Genomic DNA, 22,385 nt, shown 5'->3' with positions numbered 1-22,385 from the left:
GGAGTGGGGTTGTACAGCTGTGTGCGGGGGCCAGGTCCTGTGTGCCATGGAGCTCCATGGGAAACCTCTATGAGTGCTAGCAACAGCAGGAGCACTTGGAGCACTGCCTGGAAGAGCGGTGCTGGGATGGGCTGTGGTGGGCCGAAGATGCGTAGTGGACCGAACATGCGTAGATGCTACTCTGGACCAAATGCCGTGCAGCTGCTCATGGAATGCCACTGGACAAATCAGGCTGTGCAGTCTTTGTGAATATGTAATTATGATAGTTTATTGATTGAATGCAATAAAGAAAAAAAAAAAAAGAAAAAAAATAAGAAAAAGAAAAGAAATAAATAAAAGAAATCCCAGAATGTAGTAAAACATGGAATGCTGAGTTGGGCTGCAACTGAAATGCTGTGCACTGCAGCCGCTGCCTTGTGACGCTTTTCCTCTCAGTCCTTCATGTTCACCTTCTGCATCATCTCCGCAAGTATGTTCATCTCTGCGAAGAACTGGAAAGAAACAAAGCAAGCGTAGAAGTAGGACAGAAACAATCTAGGGAGATCTCATGAAGAAAGCCTGACCAGTAAACTTCCAGAATGACCCCGTGCGGAACAGCACGTTCCTTTCATTCAGGTCACTGACACTACTTCCCATGACACGTTGTCTATGGTAAGATTCATGCTCTGTCATGGGAAGGTCGTTTCAAAGGTTGCAGTGCCCAGCATGGCAAGCTTCTTTATCACAGCAAAACCTTCTGGCTGTTACCAACCACATTGTTCTCAAGCCAGAGCAAGGTATCCAAGCTCCCCATGGCAGCTCTCACTGACAGTGTCATTTCCTCAAACACACAGCAGGCAATTTTTCTATTCCATCACTTCCCTCAGGAGTTTACCATCTCTTTTATGTCTGACAGATGTAGGCACTGAGACCAACAAGAGAATGCGTGTCTGTGTTCACCAAGGACTCACCTCTGCACGTGCAGCTCTCAAAGAAGCCTTTCTCATTTCCCTTTTCCTTTCTTTTTGTTGTTGTCTTCTTGCTAGAAAGCAAGAATACCAATGAATTCATTTTGTCTACAGCAAAGCTGCAGAAACATGGGTGCCGAGAAAACAAATGGCAGTCCAAAGACAAAGCAAATGGGACTAGGAAGCCTCTCAGTGAGTAACATTTCCAGGGGGAAATACAGAAGAGCACAGTGAAGTTAATGGAATGAGATGCGTTTAGGTATTCTGGCACCTCGCTGCCTTTGGACTTTGTAGCCTTGAACTCCTTTCTCCTCCACAGAGAAGGAAAAGGTAAAGCAAGCCCTAAGCAAACTCAATGTGTTTGATAAGGACAGCACTTCACCGGGACGGTGCCACAGCACCTTCTTACCTCTTTGCTTGGAGCTCCGTGGTGGGGTTGGGGCCGGCACACTGCCTGTGCTCTGGCCCCTGGCTCTTTTGTTAGCAGGCAACTGCGCTGCTGCCTGTTGCTCTTCGTCCAAGCCCTTGCGTTTCCCTCCAGTTAGGGTCTTGGAGACAGAGCGGGGGCACACAGCCAGGGAAGGTCTTCTCCCTGAGCTGGGACCTGCTGTTACTGGAAGCCCTCCAGCCTGGAGATGATCTCTCCCAGAAAGCACTTCCTGCACTGCTTTCACGTAGATCATTCCATTTGCCTCACATTGTACATCTGTTATAATCAAGAAAGGAGAAGCAGTTAGACTTCATGGGAGCCCAAGGCTACTTTCAGTCTGCAGAATGGGCCACAATACTAGGAAATGTCATCTTGAGTGTTCACAGCAGCAGATCTTAGGTGAAGTGTGGGTTTGCATTTCAAATCTGGACAGGGAAGGTACTTGTAAATCCCAGGGACAAAGACCTCAAGCAACATGCAGCAACAACACTCCCAGGAAAGAACAGAAAGAAAGCCTGACTAGAATGACATCGAATCAAACCCTGATGCCTGTTGTGCATCTGTACCTCTCTTGGGTGCCACGTCACAGGCTGCAGTCCTCCCCAGTCTTTCCGCAAGGCTGCGCTTTGCTGGAAGGCCGCTTGCGTCATCTTCTGACAAAAAGGAACAAGAAATACTTGAAGAGCATCTCTTGGGAGGAAGATTTGAGCACAGCCAACCACCAACTTCAACTCTCCAAGTGTAGTTACTACCATTTTCCTTTTTGCTGCTACAGCATGGTGCCATTTCTGCAGTCAGCACAGATCTGCAGTGGACTTTCTTCACTCTTCCATCACACATGCACCCCTTCATGCAGCCCTATTTATTGGCAGGTACCCACACCACAGCTCACAAGAGGTTCTTACCTGCATGGGCTTTCCGTTTCCCACCTTGCCCAGCACCATTGCATGGACACACGGGCTCTGTCCCTAAAACAAGAGATCGTGTGTTGATTTCACAGATGACAGTAGCAGTATTGTCCTGTTAGCCCGTGTCCACCCCCCACTAAAGAAAGACCCTGTTTTACAGACAGAAGAGAAACTCACTTTTGCGTGGCAGTAAGGACGGTCCATCTCCATTGCGTCCCTCTGCGCGCTGAAAGGTGCAGCTGGATGTCTGGCAGCTGCGCCGCCTCTGAAGAGAGAAAGGAAGAAACTCAGGTCGGAACGGGCAGCTGAGAGCTTCCAGATCGTGCCAGAGATGGGATATCAGAGCGCTGAGACATCACTGATCACTAAGGGAAAATACAGCCTGAGCCCTGCCCGTGCCATTAGCCCAGGCTGTCAGCAGTGAGCTCAGGATCCAACCGCTTACTGAGGTCCCAAAGGACCAGCAGGGCTCCCCCTGCTCCACTCCTTCCCCTTACAAATGAGAACAAAGAAGAAAAGTCAAGCCAAAGGAACCCAGCCATACCTTTCCGCTCACAGAGCAGGCATTGGATCCGCACTTGTCTCCTTGCTGAGACATGATGGCTCAAGTGTCAGAGGAAGCACAAGTTCTCTCAAAAGCTCTCTCCACAGGAACTTTCCCTGCTCTTGGAAAGAGCTGGCTTCACTCTTCCTGAGATTGCCTCGATTCTCCAAATCTCCCTTCAAACAGGAACCCTGCAGAAATCATCCACAAGAGAAAAGTCATGAGGGAGAAGTATATTCCCAGCTTTGTTCTGCCATGCAATTGATTCTCTTGTGGAGGGAAAGGTCTGGGAATCAGCTGGCTGCAAGAACGTCCCAACGCTAGATGCAGCTTGTGTCTGACTGCCGTGGCTTGTGTCAGCAAGTGCTCTTCTCCATCTCCTCAGGAGCTCTGCACCCAGCCATCCGTGTGGTAGTGAGGCACAAGTTGCGCTCTGTTTCCTTTTGAATGGTGTTTCATCATCCTCACCAAAACACGGGTTGGAATCTCCACAAGAACCTCTTTCCCCTGGGAACAGCCATGTGGAGGGGCACTGCTGGAGCTGGAGACTTCTCCCCGGCCTAGCATTTCATGTCTGTAGAGACACATCCCACAGCCAGCCAGCACCAAACCCAGCTCACCTGTTGGGCCTGTTCAGCCTAAGCTGCGCTCAGCTCACCAACACAGCACAGCAGTCCTTTGGACAGGCTCTGCCAGGGTGATCTGTTCCACAAAATGCACAGAGCTCAGTCTCCGCGTGCAGCACGCTCGCCAGAGCACCAGCTCTGCTCACCACCTGTGGGACACGTGCTCCTCCCACCGTGCCAACCATTGTGACCTCAGCAATGCTCGCATGACTTCTGCGCTTTCATCATAATGGAAGTGGACGCCTCCTAGATCCGAATTTAAGGAAACCAACGCCAGGGTCAGACAATGGGGTGATCTGAAGTCAAACAACAGGGAAGTGAAGGTGACTCTTGTGCAGCTGTCATGGTTTTGCAATTTTCATTAAAAACCGGTCAAGACTAATGTGGCCTCACAGTGCTCAATGGAGTCCCAGGGGAGATAGTGGGAAGGAATAAGGGTGCACATCTGTATGCCCCGAGGCTGGTGCTCACCTCTCTGACTGTGGCTTTAGTCTCCAGAGCCGATGTTGACTTCTCTTACTGTGGCTTTATGGCCCAGGGCCAGTGCCGGCCTCATGGGCTGGGGTTTGAGGCCCTTGGACCATTGCTGGCCTCACTGAGTGGGGCTTCTGCCAGTTGGATACAGCTGCTGGCTGAACTGGCCAGGATGGAGCCTTCCCTTTTTAGCCTCCCATGTGCATATCCACCCCAAGAATGGAAGTCCTCCTTCTATATGTACCCCATTCAACCACAATGTGGAAAGCAAACCATTTAGGCACCTGAAATGCTTCTGCTCCTGCAGTCTGGCAGAAAGCAATGCCCTCTATTTCATGCCACCTCTGCACAAACTGGAAGGGAATGGGGAGACATACGTCAGAACCAATGGGACAGGACTTCACTGAATGCAGTTTAAAAGCAAATCACCCCAGCTCTTGGTTGGGCTGTTGCCCTCTATTGCTGGGGATCCCTGACCCCTGGCCTCTGGCTTTCCACCCATGCATCCTTCCTTGGAGCCAAGTGTGCCTTTCCCAGCAGCAAGCACCAGGCTGGAGTCAGCACCAAAACCAAAACCTCCTTGCATCTTTCGCGTCCTTCTTTCACACATAGTCTTTTAGTTTCAGAAAATAGGGCCAGACCCCAATGAAACAAGAGCTCTAGGACAAAGCAGCTGCTTTAATTTCCTCCTTCCCTTTCCTCATCTACACCCCACAGAAAGACCATTTGCCAAGTAAGGGATGCAGTGATCAGGTGTATGAGGGGCAAAGCGAATCAAGCTTAATTTCAGAGGCTTGCCTCTTCCATGTGACTTCCCTGAGGTCTGATACAATCGTACAGTCATAGACTCATAGAATAGCCTGGGTTGAAAAGGACCACAGTGTGCAGGGTCACCAACCACCAGACCAGGCTGCCCAGAGCCACATCCTGCCTGGCCTGGTCCTATCACTATCCACCCTCGTAAACAGCCGTTCCCCCTCCTGTTCATATGCTCCCTTCAAATACTACAAGGCCGCAGTTAGGTCTCCCTGTAGCCATGCAAAAAAAGCCCAGTTCCCTCAACCTGTCCTCGTAGGAAAGGTGCTCCAGCCCTCTGATCATCTTCGTGGCCCCCCTTAGCATTATTTGCATTTCTCTTTTGCCTTCCTAAAAAAACTACACCTGCTTCCGGGCACATTTCATCCCACTGTTAGGCCTTGTAAGAAGCACTATGGCAAGTCCACATGCAGAAAACACTGTCATTCCATTCCGTAACAGAGAAACCATTCTGCCCTTGCTCATGACTCTCGTCCCTGCCTCCTCCTGAACTGGACAGTGTTTGTGGGCAATGAAAGAAATCCCCACATTCTGGAAAATACAGACAAATAAGAAATAGGCAGAAAAGCGGCACTAATACTTTGTCACTGTTGGGAATCTCCACAGACAGTGTTGTGCTAAAGGTGTGAGGTTAAGGGATCATCACTTAAGATAAAAGTCATAGCATGGAAGATTTAGGGATGGCCTGCTGACTAGAAGGAATAAACAACACTTACCTTGTATCTTATTCATTTTCTCTCTCTTATCCTCGGATATCTTACCCTCATCTACAAAGCTCTGAGGTTGTCCAAAGCCTGTTGCCATGAGCTTTGCTAAACGCAGCACTTCTGTGGCTCAGAAGTATTACACTGGCACATCGCAAAAGAGAACTCCATAACCCAAGTGTCGAGGGAAGAAGAAAGGGGAACTGTTACAATTAATTACCTCCTCTAAATTGGTAACTGTAGGCTTCTTGTCACACACTAGTGCCTTAAAGCAGAACAGCACAGATGTTGACAACCATGACAGGGATTTCTGCATACAAGCAACCACACGAGGCTGGGCACACTCTCCTGTCTGTTTGCCATTCCTAGAAAGACCCAGAAGAGCTCAGTGTTCTCTTGCTGTTAGTTTACATACTCCAAGCATTTCCAAAGGCATGCTGCTCTGCAGAAAAAGCTGAGCTGTCCAGAAAGTTTGTTCAGGAAGAATGCAGCAGTATCAGTGCCCGTCATCCTGGAGGACCTGAATGCATTTGTTAAGAGAACAGGGAAAGAAGAGGGAAGAGAGCAAAAAACCAGGCACTAGCAGTGCTGCCCACAGGGGGCGGGGCTTGAGGCAGGGCCTGTGCCAGAGGGGGGCCTGGCACAGTTAGGGCCAGCTCAGGGCCCGGAGCAGAGGGGGAGCAGGCAGAGGCAGGGCCTTGGGGCCCAGGATGGAGGAGGACCAGGCACAGCTGGGGCCAGCTCAGGGCCCAGACTGGAGAGGGACCCAGCACAGTTGAGGCCACTGCAGGGCCCAGGTGAGAGGGGAACCCAGCACAGTCGGGGCTGCTTTGGGGCCCAGGCTGGAAAGGGGCCCGGCACAGCCAGGGCCTTGTGGCAGCACTCAGACTCTCCAGTTCAACCGTTAACCATAACCTCAAATGGTAACTGTAGTGAAAGGCAGGAGCTGATACAGCTGCTTTACTCTGTTTTAATTTTCCTAAGAATGGTGAAGAACTCGAGCTAGCAAACAGAAACAGAAATTCTGGAAAAAAAACCAACACAAATCTAAACAAAAAATCCCAAATACACTTTTCTGAAGAACAGGATTCACTAAATGTTACTATGGAGCAGATCTCCAAGTAGATACTCTTTCTCTTAGACAGCCAGCTCTTAGATGAGATTAGGGAGGGCAGGAACCAGGCTCTCCCCCTTTTTTGCACATTTGAAATGCTTCCAGCTGTGCTCCACAGCAGAACGTCTTTCAATGAAGATTAAAGCCTGTGAAATGAAAGAATCCTTTCCTATTTCTTTCACGTTTGTGTTTACTGACTTCAGTTCCAACCAGGTGGACTCGCAGTGTCTTACAAGTGAGACCTGGAAGCAGGTACAGAGTGGAGACCCAGCTCCCTCAATCTCCAGGTGAGTAACAGCAGCCAAGGAGGCCTTTGGGCTCTGCAGGGTCCAAGTGTGGAGCATTACACACAGGAACACCTGAGTATAAAGACAGTGGCAGAGCTGTAGAGCTAGCCATAACAGAGAGGCACAGTGGCTCAGCTCATTTCCCACAGTAACACTGGAAATAAGAGCCATGAGGGAAATGCAGATGCCTTCTGCCTTCCTCTTTTGTCTCATGCCTTCTGCCCTTATCAGAGGGGAGGAATGAGCTGCACTTCCACAGAGACATTCCTCTCACAGCCACTCACACCTCAGGTGTGGAGGGGCGAGCTGGGGCTGCTGGTGGCAGCTGTGGAACACTGCCATCTGTGGTGCCCCATCCTACCCTGGAGATGGGCATGTAGAGCTGAGAACCTTTGACACTGTGCAAATGACTGCAAGCAGAGATGCAGCAGAGGGAACACAAAGCATCTAATAACTTATCATACAAAGCAATGAGTAATAGAAATAACAATATTTCCAACCAAATATCCCCCATCCTAGCAGTCATGTCTGATCTCCAAAATCCCACCCAAACAATTTCCCACCCCCTAAAAATATTCCATTCCCCTCAAATGCCACCTCCCCTCTCCATCCAAACCTTGAATTTCCTTCCTACAATTCCCACCCAGGAATTACCCACACTAATTACCAGCATGCAAGGCATGAGGAACGCCTGTTCCTCGTGTGCGGATACCTGAAAAAGAGAAGTGGCAGGGAACTGGGGTTCTGTAGCAGGTTTTAGAGGCTCTGCATGGAACACAGCCCCAGGCCACAACCCCATCAGCTGCTGGGGCAGCAGCATCCCTGTCAATGGGGGATTTCGCCAGTGGTGGGCAGGGACAGAGTGAAGCCACACCTTGATGTAGCTCTGCATCTGCTCCTTTCCTGCTCATGTCCAGTCCTTTCCTCTATTGCACTTTCCATCTTCTGTCCTTCTTTCTTACCTTTATCCTTTCTTCATTTCTTCTCTTTTCCACTTCTTTAGTTGTCTTACCTGTATCTGTTTTTCCCCTCTTCTGTTCTTTTACTGCTCTGGTCTGCATCCAGTGTCTGCACCACAGCTCTAGGTTGGACTTTGTTTTGGGATGGAGAAAGGTTCACAGGGCATAGATTTGTACAAGAAGAGCTCTCCTGCTGTGCCCAACAGGTGATGAAAAGGAGCCCTCAGGACCCAGGTCAACAAAGGCAGCTTTTTTTTCCAAAGGCCACAGCGTAAGCTCGTGTAACTGGGAAGGACTCTGTTGTATATCTCCTAGAAATGCCTTTGAATGAATAATTTTCTGAACTTGTTTCCAGTTGTTGCTCAGAGGAAAAGAGGTTTTTATACTTTTATCTTTTCAGGAAGACAGAGAGGAGGGAACTTGTCTGGTGAAATGCTCAGGTGCCATTTCCTTCCTTGCACCAACAGCCTGTTTGTGTCCACGCGATGCCAGTTGTTCTCCTGACAGTTTCTACTGATCCTTCCCTGAGTCCTTCTGCTAAGCACTGCTGTTTCTGTATCCTTGGGGCCCTGTTAGGACTAAAAAGAGGAGCGGATAACAGATGGAAGGATCTGGCCTTCTGCTGGGTGATAGCCACCTCCATGTCATGTTCCTGCTTTCTCTTTTCCCCCGGTGGCATTGTGCTTCCCAAGGAGCATATGGACCTTTTAGATGGGAGTGCACAGCAGTGATCCAACAGGGTCTCAGCTTCCTTCCTGCCCTGCACCTGAGTGAGGGACACCGTGACCTGCTCAGGAGGCAAGATGTCATGTCAGGGAGGTGCGTTTTCCTTGTTTTTTGTCGTCTGTGCTTGGCTCTGCTGTGCTGTGCTGTTTTTTTCCTTTGTAGTGCTAAACTTTGATTCCCTGGTCTTTGGCTTGCTTTTTTCTTTATTTTTCTTTGTATTGCTATTTTTTTTTTCTTTTGCTGTGTCATGTTCTGCTTTATGGTGACATTTGCAAGAGACTGTGAATTCTCCTGGTTCAAACTGCAGTCGGCTTCATCAAATGTGTAAGAAATATATAAGGGCTGCTGAGGCCAGGCTAGATTTCCATTTCTTTATGAACTGGGGTGTTGCTGCGGATGTGTTTATCTCCTGTTTTGTCTCTTGTGCTTGTTCATGAATTTTAGAACATACTATGTCAGTGTTTGTTTCTATCCTGCTTTCTCTTCTCTCTGGCAGGTCAGCTCATGCTAGAAGTTGATGGCATCACTGTATGAATCGAGGTCAGTTTAGGAGCAGCTGCTGGTGGAAGGAATCAAGTCCAGGCTAATAAACAGAAGCATCTCCTGGTAAGGTGTCAGAGGCGGCAGTAATGATGTCTGTCATCATAAAAACCAGAGGGCAGGCTCATCCAAGTTCTTGCTGGCTGATGTTTGGGAGTATCTTGTTTTCCAGCTGAATGATAAGAAAGCTAAACATGCTGAGCCGTTACAGCTTGAGCTGAAGTTGTGAATGTGCTCCCGGATATTTCCTTTAGTGGTAAATCATGTTCTGGCGCTGTGATAGTCCTATCTCTGTCATTATTTGGAGCACAGTGTCTGGTTGCAAGCCTTGTGTGCCTGTTTCCATGAACCTTGCTTTCTTTCTGTCTTCAGAGTCAGTGCAGGGTGCTTCCTTGCTTTTGGTGGATTCATTCAGGAGGCTTTCAGAAGGCCAATTGCAGTATTCATAACACAGAGACAATGGGAATGGACTGTCGTTACCACCAGGCAAAATTTTCGCATGTCATGAACAATATAAACAAAATTCTTATTTCTGGCCTGGCCCTGAGCTGCTGCAGCTTAAAGGCTGTTTGCTTTTGGGTGGCCCTTCCTGGAATTACCTGATGAATTTTCCCCCAATTTTTTAATGGCATTTGCACTCATAGCTTCAATTCTAAATTTGGGAGAGGAGTTAGATAAGGTTAGGGTAAGGTGTTTCTTTTTTTTTCTATTCTCCTAGGTGACTGTGTATTTTCTGCCAGTGCTGTGCTAGCTCTGTAACCGGGGATGGTCCTAATGCTCATGAAAAGGCTCTACTGGCAGCACAGAATTTGACCATTGGGCTGCCTGCTGGATTAATTTCTGTAGATTGAACAAACCATCTCAAAAAGCATACAATCAGTTTATTTTTTGAAAGGCTGTCAGCTTTTGAGGTCGCTGAGAAGTCTTGGTTTATCAGTCACTAGCAGCTTGCTGGAGCTTGAAGTAGTTGAATCGTCCCTTACAGAGCTGTTAAATAAAACCTTCTAATTACTTTGGCATTGTAGCTCTGAGCTAGGCTATACCGCTGGTGTGTGTGCCTGTGCTGCAGATGGCATCCTTCCTCACCTTTCTCCTCCTCCTTGGCAAAAGATATCACCATCAGCTTTCTATCTCACACAGCAGTTGTTCTCTGAGCAGAGACTTGGTCGCTTCCCAGTTTCTCTGTGGCACTTCCCTAGGCTGTTAGTTCTCTCTTTTTCTATTGGTGTTCTGTGTAGTCTTCAGTTTGCCCTTAGATGCCAGGCCACATGAAAAGTGTTTTCAAATTATATCCATCCTGATTTCTTTACGTGTTGTCCTTTTTTTAAACAAACAAACAAACAAAAAAAAAATCAACAACAACCAAAACCAAACACAACAGCAAAAAAAACCAAAACAAAACAAAAAAACGTCCTTTGTTCTCCCTGCTTTTCTGTCCTGTCTGGATTTATCTGTTTTTCTCTTCAGCCTGCTTTCCTTCCAGTGCTGACAGTCATGGGGAACTCCTAGTTGTGTCAAGGAAAATGAATGCCACGGCACACATTCCTTCTTGATGTATAGCAGGTGCTGGTGATAGCAGAGCCCCTGTTCTCTGTGAGCAACTTGTGCTTAGCCTGCATTCGTTGATCTCTGATCTGCTAACCTTGTGAGAAGATGAAACAGAGCTTCCAGCTACTTCACTGGGATTGTGGTTTGCACTGCTTTGACTTCAGTCCTGCTGGCCAGTGATGGACAAGGCAGAGGTGTTGGGATACTGAGAGAAGTGTTTGTGTTTGGAACTCTGCATTTTTTTATTTTTATTTTTTTCTTAACCATCACTGGGGACTGCTTCAGTTTAGCAGAGGAGCCTTAGTGGTGTGGTTACCTCAGGTGTACCTGATCTCATGATGGTATGTGGCCTTTTGGCAGAGTTTGGGAACTGACCCCTCAAAACAGTGTTTAGAACTAGTTGCAGGTGATAGCAAGGCTAATCCAGTAAGGTTTTGATGAATCTGTCACAGAAGAGTTACCTGTCTTTATGACCATGGCTGGTGTGTGGTGTATGTTGCTGCGACCTTCCTTCTTCTGTGTTTGATGAAGTAGCTGCTTTTTGGGAGGGACATTAAGGCTTTGGATGTGATAAGTTGGAATCCTATTGTGAGCCCAAATTCAGCAAACAGTTACTGCTTAACAGGGGCCTCAGGCATATGTTTTAAGTTTCTCTGTTTCCTGTAGGACTTAAAAACGTGTTTATAGCTTTGCAGAGTATATATGGAACAAGGTGTGCTTGAGTATCTTGTGTTCTCCTTGGCAAGGACGTAATAAAAACCAGTCCTGGATGTTTGGTGAGGGAGCAGTGTTGAGAGAGGCGAGCCAAGTGGTGGTAGGAGTCCTGAGCCACCGGGTTTCTGTGCCTCTGTGTGGAGCTTTTTGCTTTGGAAATGTCCAGATTAGCTTTGGCTAAGCCTCTGAGCTTCTGGATGCTTCTCATAACCAGCTCAAACCTCTCAAAAGCTTGAGGTTTGTCCATCACTAATTTTCAAATGAATTGCATGGGGAAATGAAGATAAAAACCAAAACCCTCAAGTACTTGTTATTTTAAGATTAGAAAGTATAATGAATATGCCAGTAGTGTTTGATTGTTATGGAGGAGCACAAAGTAGTGGCCAAGAGATAGGAGAAATAAGGAGGAATGTCTCTTGGTTTGTTTCTCTAGGATCTTCAGGAACTGTTGATAAACGTCAAGATGGGTAATACACACATAAAGAAAGATAGTGGTTTTAAGGGTTGGAATAATATTGTGAAGCACCCGTGTTTCACCCCAGATTAAAAGATTTGGAACTCTCCCAGAGTAGAGAACAGTTTGTCTGATTTCCATTTTGCTGAGCAGTTCAGGCCATCAGAGAGGACTTGCTGGCCTCTGGACAAAGGGAGGGTGTGAAGGAGAGGAGGAAATAACGATGTTAAGATCTGTGAAGAAGGATGAATGGCAATGGTTGTTTGTCACCTTACTGCCCTTCTTGTCTCCCTAGAGCCCAGCTGACTTCCTGGGATTGCTGAATAGCTGCCTTTTGTTGCCTTTTGCTGCCTCCTGCCTATCAGACTAAAAACCAGTGGTGTAAAACTGAGTGTGAATTTAGTGGGGTAAGTCCTTGAGTATTCTTTATTTCCGTAAAAGGCATTGGATGTCTCAGGATGGAAGTCCACGTACCTGCTCAAGTGTATTACAGCAGTCATGGAATTTCTATTTCAGAGACTTTTCAAAGCCCTTCAGGTGGAAAGGCAAAGGGATGTGCAACTTTGGAGTAGTAAATGGTGCATATTAAAATGTAAAGAGGGCTAATTAATGTAAACAGACTCTAGTCATGCCGGTGTATAGCTTTCTTTAGGAGGGTACTCAGGAATTCTTTTCTGACAATGAGTGATAGTGTCCCAACTCCAGGTGCGTGCTCAGCTTGGAAATGCATGCACATAGCTTTTGCTTGGCCAGCTGCTTTGAATGCATCTCACTACATCATCTTGTTTTGACCTCTTTGCTCCCTCCATCAAAAGTTTTTCTCGGTCTAGACTCGTTGCAGGTGCTCACTGTGTTATTTTGACCCACGTGAGATCAATACAGAGATGAATACAGAAAATTAAGTAGGGTTGTGCAGCACTAATTTGAACGTCTTAGGGAAACGATCGTGCTTAGGATAGGGTATCTTCCACACTGCTGATTGTCATCGTCGCCCACCCTATGTGGGACTCAGACTTGTAGAACTAGCTCTTTGAAGAGAGGGCTCCTAAGGTATTAACCCATGTAAACTTCAGAGTACCAGGTTGTGTGATGGCATTTATGAGGCAGAGCCCACAGGGAATATGCCTCTGTCGTCACTAAGTCTTGTGATGACACAGCGCCCGCTGCAGCATGGGGTCAGTGGGACTGCAGGCACAGCGGCATGGAAGCTGAGCCAGCCACAGCCTGGTGTGTGCTGTGCAAGTTGCCCTGCCTGGTGCTGGGCTTAGTGCTGCCCTGTGCTGATGAAGGCAGCCTCGGATTGGTGTGGGGCAGCACTTTTTGCAGCTCCCTGCCAATCAGGACCCCAACCAGCAGCAGGTTACTTGTGTGAGCAGTGGCGTGGGGGGGAGCTCATTTCACTTGCCGTTACAGCCTCAGAGAAATGTGGTTATTTTTAAAATGAAGCTTCTGACTGCCGGAGGACTCGTGTCATTCTCGCATCCCACTTTAGTGGATCTTGTCATGTGACTTGAGTGCACAGGCTGAGAGTGCAGGCTTGTTGGATTTCATTTGATCTTTCCTGTCGACAGGAACCAGTGGGTGGCTTCCAGAATAGTTCAAGATGTTTCTGTTAAGATCGAGTTTGAACCCTGAGCTCTTGATATTGTGCTGCTGATTAAAGCATTCTTTCCAATCAGCTGAAGAAATAGGCTTAGGAACACAGAGCATAATTCCTAGCTGCAGTAGATGATAGTGTAGCTTGAAGAAGTGTTCCCGTGGCGGCTCAGGTAGTTTAGATCTTAATAGCATCTGGTAGTCTAAAGCGTGACTGATTCAGCTGGTGTACTTCTCTTTGTATTGTTGTCTCTTCATTGTTGGTGGGTAATATCAGCAACCAGCCCAGCAAAGACTACTGGTTGGCAGATAGGCTTCTGTACTTAGCCTTGGAAGGCAGGAGGATGCAGAGAGTAACATTTTGCAGAGTGCAGAGTGATTATAGAAACTGCAGAAGGTCAGCTTTGATAGGGATCATAGAGTCATAGAATTGCTCAGGTTGGAAAAGACCTTAAAGATGGTCAAGTCCAACCATAACCTGACCAAATGTACCCTAAACCTGACAACCTGCTGCCAAATCATGTCCCTGAGCACCACATCCAAATGGTTCTTAAACACATGCAGGGGTGGTGACTCAACCACCTGCTTGGTTTTTCCTTTGAGGAGCAAGCTGTCAGAGATGTCACTGCAGGAGCTGGTGCGGAAACTGGACAGAGGTGTGTACTTGGTTTTCGAGAAGTTGCAGGGCCTAAGAATCTGCCTGGAGAAAGTGATTGTGGGGAAGCCAGAGACACTGCAAGTTCCATCACAGCTGCCACAAGGACTGTGGTGTTAAATCTCATTGAATCATAGAATTGCTCAGGTTGGAAAAGGCATTAAGGATCATCAAGTCCACCCACAACCTAACCATACTAGCCTAACTCTAACAGCCCTCCACTACACTTTGTCTCTGAGCACCCCATCAAAATGATTTTGATGATACCTTTTGCATACCCCTTTTACCTTTGCCTTTTCTTCTATGTCACTTACCTTTTGCCTTTCCTCTGTTGAATTTGCCCTCAGGGTTTTGCTTTTCGCACTGCCATTTGCTTTTGCCCTTTGCCTTTGAATTTTGCATTTTGCTTTTGGTGTTTTCCTTTTGTCCTATGTCATTTGCCGTTTTCCTTTACCTTTGGCATTAGCTTTTTCACTTTACCTTTTGCATTTCCCTTTTGCCTTTGTCTTTTGTCCTCTGCAATTTTCCTTTTGCCTTTGCCTTTTGCTTTTTCTTTTGCCTTTGTTGTTATGCACTGTCTTTAGCCATAGCCATTTGCATTGACAAGTTGCCTTTGCATTTTCAGTTTTCCTGAATTTCTGTTGTCCTGCCTCTTCTGCTTCTTTCTCTGGTTCTCCTTGTTAAATAAATTGCAGCCCAACCTTCAAAAAGGAAAGAAGAATTTAACTGCAGTGACCCATGTCCTTATCCCACTGTGGTCTGTGCTGAAATGGCTATTGACTGAATTGGGAACAAGGCTGCCTTCCCCCTGCTTTCACATAGCCTCTCTATGGCGTACAATAAGTGGGGTTTCACAGGTTGCGTGAGGAGCAGCCAGGTCCAAACCTTCCCTCCTTGTCAATGCAGTGGCTGGGGAGGTTTCACAGCTCCTTGGAGCCAGGGAGCTCTTTGGTGGAGCTGACGGAGGAAGGTCCCACCTCCATCAGGGGAAATAAGAAGGAACTCTGCCATGCAAAATAAGGAATAACATACCAAGTGGGGATTGTACAGTGAAGCAGGAAACAGATGCTCTGTTGGAATATGGAATAAAGGGGGACTAAAAGAGGGAAACTTAAAGGTAGTTTATAGAAACAAGTAAAGGATAGTTAAATTTTACAAGTAAAAGAAACAAGGGGCCTAGGAGAGCAAAGAGGATGCAGATAAGGAGTGAGACCTCACGGACGACATCAGGCAAGGAGGAGAATAACTACTTGTAAACTACCAGAAGAGGAGTTTCATCCCCCTGATAAGAACAAGAGGGGGTCTTCATGCTAAAGACCTACTGAATATGTATCAGAATTCCGAGAACTACTGACTATGTATTAGAATTCTGAGAAATCATTGACTATGTATTAGATGTACCTATATCTGTGTCACGATTTTACAAGTTGGTGTGCAAGTTTGGTGGAGCTATCCCCCTTGCACCCGGCACTGGAATAAACATACCTGCTTTATAACCCATCTCTGGATTATAGAGTTTTATTCCGCAAGTCAGGATGAAATGCATTCATTTGGCTATGGCTTTTTGGATGCAGCACTGCTTAGCAGCCCTGGGCTGTGGGAGCACTGACATGATGCAGCGGGATGCCACTGGGATGAAGGGACAATTCCTGCTTTTCCGCAACCCAAACTCGGGTCTTGTGGAGGCCCCGGAAGGAAGAGTGCAGTGCTGTGCAGTGTTACTGGGCTGGGGATGAAGGCTGAGGATGACTCATCCCCACTCAAGGGAAGTGCTGTGTGTGGCTGGTCTCATGCGTGTGCCATGGACTCTTTCCTTACCGGAACACACAGGAGTTTTGAGGCACAGCACTGAATGACTGTGCTGGGTTTTCCAGAGCCCCCAGGGATTTGGGGACATTACTGCCACCATGTCGCTGTGCCCTGGCTGCTGGTGGGTCTCAGATCCTTGCTGTCCCTTTACCCCCCACCGCTGCCATCCCTAGAATTGATCCCTAGCTTGATGCCTTGTTCCATCCTCTTCCTGGTGACTCTTTAGGACAAATAGGGACAGAGCCACTGGTGTCTCCCAGCCTTGTAGGCCTGGGGATTGTCCTGAGTACCCAGCATCACTCTGCTGATGAGAACCAGTTTCTAGGGTCTGTCCCCTGTCCTCAGCTTGGCTGGGGTCCACCCGTATGGAATCACCTGTAAATAAGGGATAATAGGGACAGCAGCAGGACTGGGGGCTGCTGCAGCACCCATGTGCATCCAACCCCTCAGCATCACATAGAAGACCCCCTCTACTTGCTCAGTGAAGAAATAGCCCCCCCAGCCCCGCCCCCCCAAAAAAAAATCCCCGAGTGACTCATTTGGGGCTAAAAAGGCAGCAAAAAGCAGAAGCTTGGGAAGGGTGGGAGGGGCATGGGAGGCCTTTGCTCCTGTCCCCATTTGGGGTAAGAAAAGGGGCTAAAAGGTTGCAGAGTGGGACCCCCTCAGCTGTCTGCCCCCAGAAGCTGGAGGGGGAGGAAAGGAGAGGGAGAAGTGGAAGATGAGGGGGGAAATGAGGACACTTTGAGTTTGAGAAAAAGCCTTTCATTCCAGGAAAGAAACGCTTGGCTTTGACTCAGCAGCACTCAGAGCAAAAGCCATCCCCGTGCCCGCTGTGACATCCTGCCAAACTTCTGCCCTGCAGCGCTTGGCTCACCTTGTTGCCTCTGTTTCCCCTCGTGCGACGTGCAGTGGTGCCACCCCCAGCCATCCTCAGGACCCACAGTGAGTCTGTTGGTGGCCAGTGTGTCACTGAGTGACAGCATCAGGTGGGAATGCATCAACATAGAGCCAGGGGAGAGCTGAGCAGCGCTGGGGTGGGGGGGAAGTCAGCCCCAAGGGGAAAGTCTCCCCCGTGAAAAAAGTGGGTCATTTAATACCTTGCGTGAGATGCTGGAGAACAGGAAATGAATGAGCTTAATATGTGCCACCTGGGTACTGCCTGTACGTCCTCCAACACCACAAGTGCTGTCCAGAGCTCTCCAGTGTCCCCTCGTGCTCCTTGCAGTTCCCCAGTAAGCTCCCATTGCTTCCCAGTATTGTCTAGACTCTCTTTGTGCAAACTCTGTATCCCCCAGTACTGCCTGGAGCCACCACAGTGCTGTCTGCGTCCTTCAATAGCCTCCCAGTGGCACCAGTACTGCCCAGTGCCCCCAGTTAACACAGCCATTGTACAGTACATGACCATCTCCTTCCACGAGAACAACACAAGGCCACAGAGATGTTGACAGCGACGATGGTGCTGGAAACATTCAGTCTGGAGGAGCTGCAGCTCTTGGTTCACTGCAACCACTCCAGCATCCCCAGAGGTGGGCATGGAGGTCTGGGTGGCCTTTGGTGCTGCAGGAATGACTGCAGACAGAGATGTACCCAAGTGAGCACCAAACATTTAACACATTAACAGTCTAAACAGTAAAGAAATGACAATATTCCCAAACATTTCCAGGTAAAGGCAGAAATCTTGGGTCGTTTCAGATCACATAGGCTTCAGCATCTGGGAAGCCTCTGTTATTAAAGGAGAAAAGGGCTCATGCACTTGCATAAGGGCCACGACTTTGGGGACAGCAGCTACTCCCATTCTTTTCCATCTAAAGCTGTAATTTAGCTTTCACTGCATCTAATTCATGCAGCCATTCATTAGTTCTGCAGTGCACTGAATGGTGCAAAGACTGTGGATCAAGGGAACCAATCTAACCAGTCCTTAATTTCCTGATGAGAAATCTCTCTCAGTCTCTTGGAATAGCACTGATCACTTGGAGCACATTAAAGCACCCAGGAAAAAGTTCTTCCAGTGGCAAAAGTTGCATCACAGCGCCACCTGCTGGAGACCGACATCTCGAGGGAAGCAGGATGGATGTTGCAGCCAAATGTGCTCCTCCACCACTGGTTTTCTGAGACGTACCCGTGAGCACCACACATTTGTACGGTCTGTCTGTCCGTAGAGCTACAAAGGCAGAAGCAGAACATCTATATGGTTTGTTGCAGCTGTGGGTTGTGACTGATATCAGTCCCTGGATCTGTTACACTTCACAATTGCGTTCAGAGTTTTTTCAGGTCATCCTGGCTTTCTGGTGCTCCCTGCACAGTGACACCATCTCTTCTGTCACCCCATTTAGCAATCTATCATAAAGCACTGATGCTATTCAGTGTAATACCTAGCATGGGTTTGTTTACCTTTCCTTGAGACTGCAGGCCATTTCTAGCAGTAACAATGCTTACTGCAGGTCACTCAACACCACGTTATGACTATGAGTCTTACTTGAAATCCATTCCTAGCCATGAGAGCTGGGCAGTATTTAAATAGCGCTACATTGGAGCTCAGGATTGGTGCATCCCTAAAAGTAGGAAATAGGGAAGGGGGCTGTCCTGGAAATGGGTGATTCTGAGATTGTGGAGATGCTGAACGCCTTCTTTACTTTGGTTTTCACTTCAAAGACTGCCCCTTGGGACTCCTGGATCCTGGAGGGAAGAGAGAGAGCCTGGGAAATGGAGAGCTTCCCTCTGGGTGAGGAGGGGGTGATCTGAGGGCATCTGGGTGGGATCAGTGTGCACAAATCCATACACTCTGATGGGATGCATCCACATGTGCGGAGGGAGCTGGCAGAGGTAATTGCCAAACTCTGTCATCTTTGACAGGTCTTGGAGAAGAGAAGTGCCTGAAAACTGGAGGAGAGCCTGTGACACTGCAGTCTTCAGAAAGGAGCAGGAGGAGGATCTGGTAAACTGCACGGCAGTCAGTTTCACCTCTGTCCCTGGAAAGGTGCTGGAACAGCTTGGTCTGGATGCCTTCTGTGAGCAATTGGAAAGGAAGAAGTTTATCAGCAGTATTCAGCTTGGATTCACCGAGGAAAAGTCATGCTCAACCAACCCTGCAGCCTTCTATAATGGCATCACAGCACAGAGTCCATTTGGAGACCTGTGGTCTGCAGTGTTCCCCAGGGCTTGGTGCTGTGTCTGATCTTGCTCAGTATCTTCACTGATGACCTTGAGGAGGGGATAGTGTCCATGCTCTGTAAGTACGCCTATGATACAAAGCTGGGAGGAATGGCTGACACACCTGAAGTCTGTGCTGCCATTCAGCAAGAGCTGGACAGACTGGAGAGCTGGGCACCAATAAACATGAAGAGGTTTAACAAAAGCAAGTGCAGAATCTTCAGCCTGGGAAGGAGTAGCAGCAAGTGTCAGTACAAGGGCATGGAATGTTGTGTGGGCACACGGGTGTGCAAAGGAGGCATGGTGGCACACATAGATGCCCATGCACATGGGTAGACAGAAGGACAGGGTTGCACATCAATGTGTGTGCACAGTGTTATTCAAATGGCTGGGGTCATACAAGTATGAGCAGGCATGTGGCTGTGTGCAAGAGAGGAGCTGCCCATGTTTGTGTGCAGGGCTGTGCAATGGAGTGGGGTTGTACAGCTGTGTGCGGGGGCCAGGTCCTGTGTGCCATGGAGCTCCATGGGAAACCTCTATGAGTGCTAGCAACAGCAGGAGCACTTGGAGCACTGCCTGGAAGAGCGGTGCTGGGATGGGCTGTGGTGGGCCGAAGATGCGTAGTGGACCGAACATGCGTAGATGCTACTCTGGACCAAATGCCGTGCAGCTGCTCATGGAATGCCACTGGACAAATCAGGCTGTGCAGTCTTTGTGAATATGTAATTATGATAGTTTATTGATTGAATGCATTAAAGAAAAAAAAAAAAGGAAAAAAAAAAAAAAAAAGAAAGAAAAGAAATAAATAAAAGAAATCCCAGATTGTAGTAAAACATGGAATGCTGAGTTGGGCTGCAACTGAAATGCTGTGCACTGCAGCCGCTGCCTTGTGACGCTTTTCCTCTCAGTCCTTCATGTGCACCTTCTGCATCATCTCCGCAAGTATGTTCATCTCTGCGAAGAACTGGAAAGAAACAAAGCAAGCATAGAAGTAGGACAGAAACAATCTAGGGAGATCTCATGAAGAAAGCCTGACCAGTAAACTTCCAGAATGACCCCGTGCGGAACAGCACGTTCCTTTCATTCAGGGCACTGACACTACTTCCCATGACACGTTGTCTATGGTAAGATTCATGCTCTGTCATGGGAAGGTCGTTTCAAAGGTTGCAGTGCCCAACATGGCAAGCTTCTTTATCACAGCAAAACCTTCTGGCTGTTACCAACCACACTGTTCTCAAGCCAGAGGAAGGCGTCCAAGCTCCCCATGGCAGCTCTCACTGACAGTGTCATTTCCTCAAACACACAGCTGGCAATTTTTCTATTCCATCACTTCCCTCAGGATTTTACCATCTCTTTTATGTCTGACAGATGTAGGCACTGAGACCAACAAGAGAATGCGTGTCTGTGTTCACCAAGGACTCACCTCTGCACGTGCAGCTCTCAAAGAAGCCTTTCTCATTTCCCTTTTCCTTTCTTTTTGTTGTTGTCTTCTTGCTGGAAAGCAAGAATACCAATGAATTCATTTTGTCAACAGCAAAGCTGCAGAAACATGGGTGCCGAGAAAACAAATGGCAGTCCAAAGACAAAGCAAATGGGACTAGGAAGCCTCTCAGTGAGTAACATTTCCAGGGGGAAATACAGAAGAGCATAGTGAAGTTAATGGAAAGAGATGCGTTTAGGTATTCTGGCACCTCGCTGCCTTTGGACTTTGTAGCCTTCAACTCTTCCCCTCCACAGAGAAGGAAAAGGTAAAGCAAGCCCTAAGCAAACTCAATGTGTTTGATCAGGACAGCACTTCACCGGGACGGTGCCACAGCACCTTCTTACCTCTTTGCTTGGAGCTCCGTGGTGGGGTTGGGGCCGGCACACTGCCTGTGCTCTGGCCCCTGGCTCTTTTGTTAGCAGGCAACTGCGCTGCTGCCTGTTGCTCTTCGTCCAAGCCCTTGTGTTTCCCTCCAGCCAGGGTCTTGGAGACAGAGCGGGGGCACACAGCCAGGGAAGGTCTTCTCCCTGAGCTGGGACCTGCTGTTACTGGAAGCCCTCCAGCCTGGAGATGATCTCTCCCAGAAAGCACTTCTTGCACTGCTTTCACGTAGATCATTCCATTTGGCTCACATTGTACATCTGTTATAATCAAGAAAGGAGAAGCAGTTAGACTTCAAGGGAGCCCAAGGCTACTTTCAGTCTGCAGAATGGCCCACAATACTAGGAAAACTCATCTTGAGTGTTCACAGCAGCAGATCTTAGGTGAAGTGTGGGTTTGCATTTCAAATCTGGACAGGGAAGGTAATTGTAAATCCCAGGGACAAAGACCTCAAGCAACATGCAGCAACAACACTCCCAGGAAAGAACAGACAGAAAGCCTGACTAGAACGACATCGAATCAAACCCTGATGCCTGTTGTGCCTCTGTACCTCTCTTGGGTGCCACGTCACAGGCTGCAGTCCTCCCCAGACCTGCCGCAAGGCTGCGCTTTGCTGGAAGGCCGCTTGCGTCATCTTCTGGCAGAAAGAAACAAGAAATACTTGAAGAGCATCTCTTGGGAGGAAGATTTGAGCACAGCCAACCACCAACTTCAACTCTCCAAGTGTAGTTCCTACCATTTTCCTTTTTGCTGCTACAGCATGGTGCCATTTCTGCAGTCAGCACAGATCTGCAGTGGACTTTCTTCACTCTTCCATCACACATGCACCCCTTCATGCAGCCCTATTTAGTGGCAGGTACCCACACCACAGCTCACAAGAGGTTCTTACCTGCATGGGCTTTCCGTTTCCCACCTTGCCCAGCACCATTGCATGGACGCACGGGCTCTGTCCCTAAAAGAAGAGATCGTGTGTTGATTTCACAGATGACAGTAGCAGTATTGTCCTGTTAGCCCGTGTCCACCCCCCACTAAAGAAAGACCCTGTTTTACAGACAGAAGAGAAACTCACTTTTGCGTGGCAGTAAGGACGGTCCATCCCCATTGCGTCCCTCTGCGCGCTGAAAGGTGCAGCTGGATGTCTGGCAGCTGCGCCGCCTCTGAAGAGAGAAAGGAAGAAACTCAGGTCGGAACGGGCAGCTGAGAGCTTCCAGATCGTGCCAGAGATGGGATATCAGAGTGCTGAGACATCATTGATCTCTAAGGGAAAATACAGCCTGAGCCCTAACCGTGCCATTAGCCCAGGCTGTCAGCAGTGAGCTCAGGATCCAACCGCTTACTGAGGTCCCAAAGGACCAGCAGGGCTCCCCCTGCTCCACTCCTTCCCCTTACAAATGGGAACAAAGAAGAAAAGTCAAGCCAAAGGAACCCAGCCATACCTTTCCACTCACAGAGCAGGCGTTGGATCCGCACTTGTCTCCTTGCTGAGACATGATGGCTCAAGTGTCAGAGGAAGCACAAGT

At 48.3% G+C, this 22,385-nt stretch overlaps 2 protein-coding genes and 1 long non-coding RNA gene across 3 annotated transcripts; 1 reads left to right on the top strand and 2 right to left on the bottom strand.

The window, feature by feature from the left end:
• Nucleotides 1-295: 295 nt before the first annotated feature.
• LOC146761878 (uncharacterized) lies at nt 296-2,235 on the bottom strand. Its single transcript, XM_085537715.1, has 4 exons — nt 1,944-2,235; nt 1,357-1,653; nt 951-1,021; nt 296-491 (listed from the first exon to the last, which is right to left on the bottom strand). Exons 1-4 carry the CDS (start codon nt 2,227-2,229, stop codon nt 432-434), a joined length of 714 nt encoding a protein of 237 aa, XP_085393841.1. The 5' UTR covers nt 2,230-2,235; the 3' UTR covers nt 296-431.
• A 4,485-nt stretch (nt 2,236-6,720) lies between these two features.
• On the top strand, nt 6,721-9,309 carry LOC146761877 (uncharacterized). Its single transcript, XR_014942695.1, has 3 exons — nt 6,721-6,850; nt 8,210-8,628; nt 9,032-9,309. It is a non-coding gene; the product is annotated as an uncharacterized LOC146761877 (long non-coding RNA).
• Nucleotides 9,310-19,816: 10,507 nt separating this feature from the next.
• On the bottom strand, nt 19,817-22,111 carry LOC146761876 (uncharacterized). The gene is made up of 6 exons (XM_085540874.1): nt 21,935-22,111; nt 21,755-21,817; nt 21,416-21,502; nt 20,829-21,125; nt 20,425-20,495; nt 19,817-19,965 (listed from the first exon to the last, which is right to left on the bottom strand). The coding sequence occupies exons 4-6, from the start codon at nt 21,100-21,102 to the stop codon at nt 19,906-19,908; spliced, it is 405 nt and encodes a 134-aa protein (XP_085397000.1). The 5' UTR covers nt 21,103-21,125; nt 21,416-21,502; nt 21,755-21,817; nt 21,935-22,111; the 3' UTR covers nt 19,817-19,905.
• Between the last annotated feature and the right edge of the window lie 274 nt (nt 22,112-22,385).

This window comes from Coturnix japonica, chromosome 2, assembly GCF_054131305.1.
Source record: "Coturnix japonica strain WE chromosome 2, WE-NBRP24, whole genome shotgun sequence".
In the NCBI taxonomy this organism is placed as follows: domain Eukaryota; kingdom Metazoa; phylum Chordata; class Aves; order Galliformes; family Phasianidae; genus Coturnix; species Coturnix japonica.
This window is presented reverse-complemented; position numbering and strand designations above follow the sequence as displayed.

Excerpts from the sequence above, each read along its gene's own strand:
- LOC146761878 (XM_085537715.1), bottom strand. The coding sequence starts at position 2,229 with ATGAAGGGGTGCATGTGTGATGGAAGAGTGAAGAAAGTCCACTGCAGA. Across the intron at positions 1,654-1,943 it reads TGACGTGGCACCCAAGAGAG|ATGTACAATGTGAGGCAAAT; the intron begins GTACAGATGCAC and ends TGATTATAACAG. Across the intron at positions 1,022-1,356 it reads ACGGAGCTCCAAGCAAAGAG|CAAGAAGACAACAACAAAAA; the intron begins GTAAGAAGGTGC and ends CTTGCTTTCTAG.
- LOC146761876 (XM_085540874.1), bottom strand. The coding sequence starts at position 21,102 with ATGATCTACGTGAAAGCAGTGCAAGAAGTGCTTTCTGGGAGAGATCAT. Across the intron at positions 20,496-20,828 it reads ACGGAGCTCCAAGCAAAGAG|CAAGAAGACAACAACAAAAA; the intron begins GTAAGAAGGTGC and ends CTTGCTTTCCAG. Across the intron at positions 19,966-20,424 it reads TGAGAGCTGCACGTGCAGAG|TTCTTCGCAGAGATGAACAT; the intron begins GTGAGTCCTTGG and ends GTTTCTTTCCAG.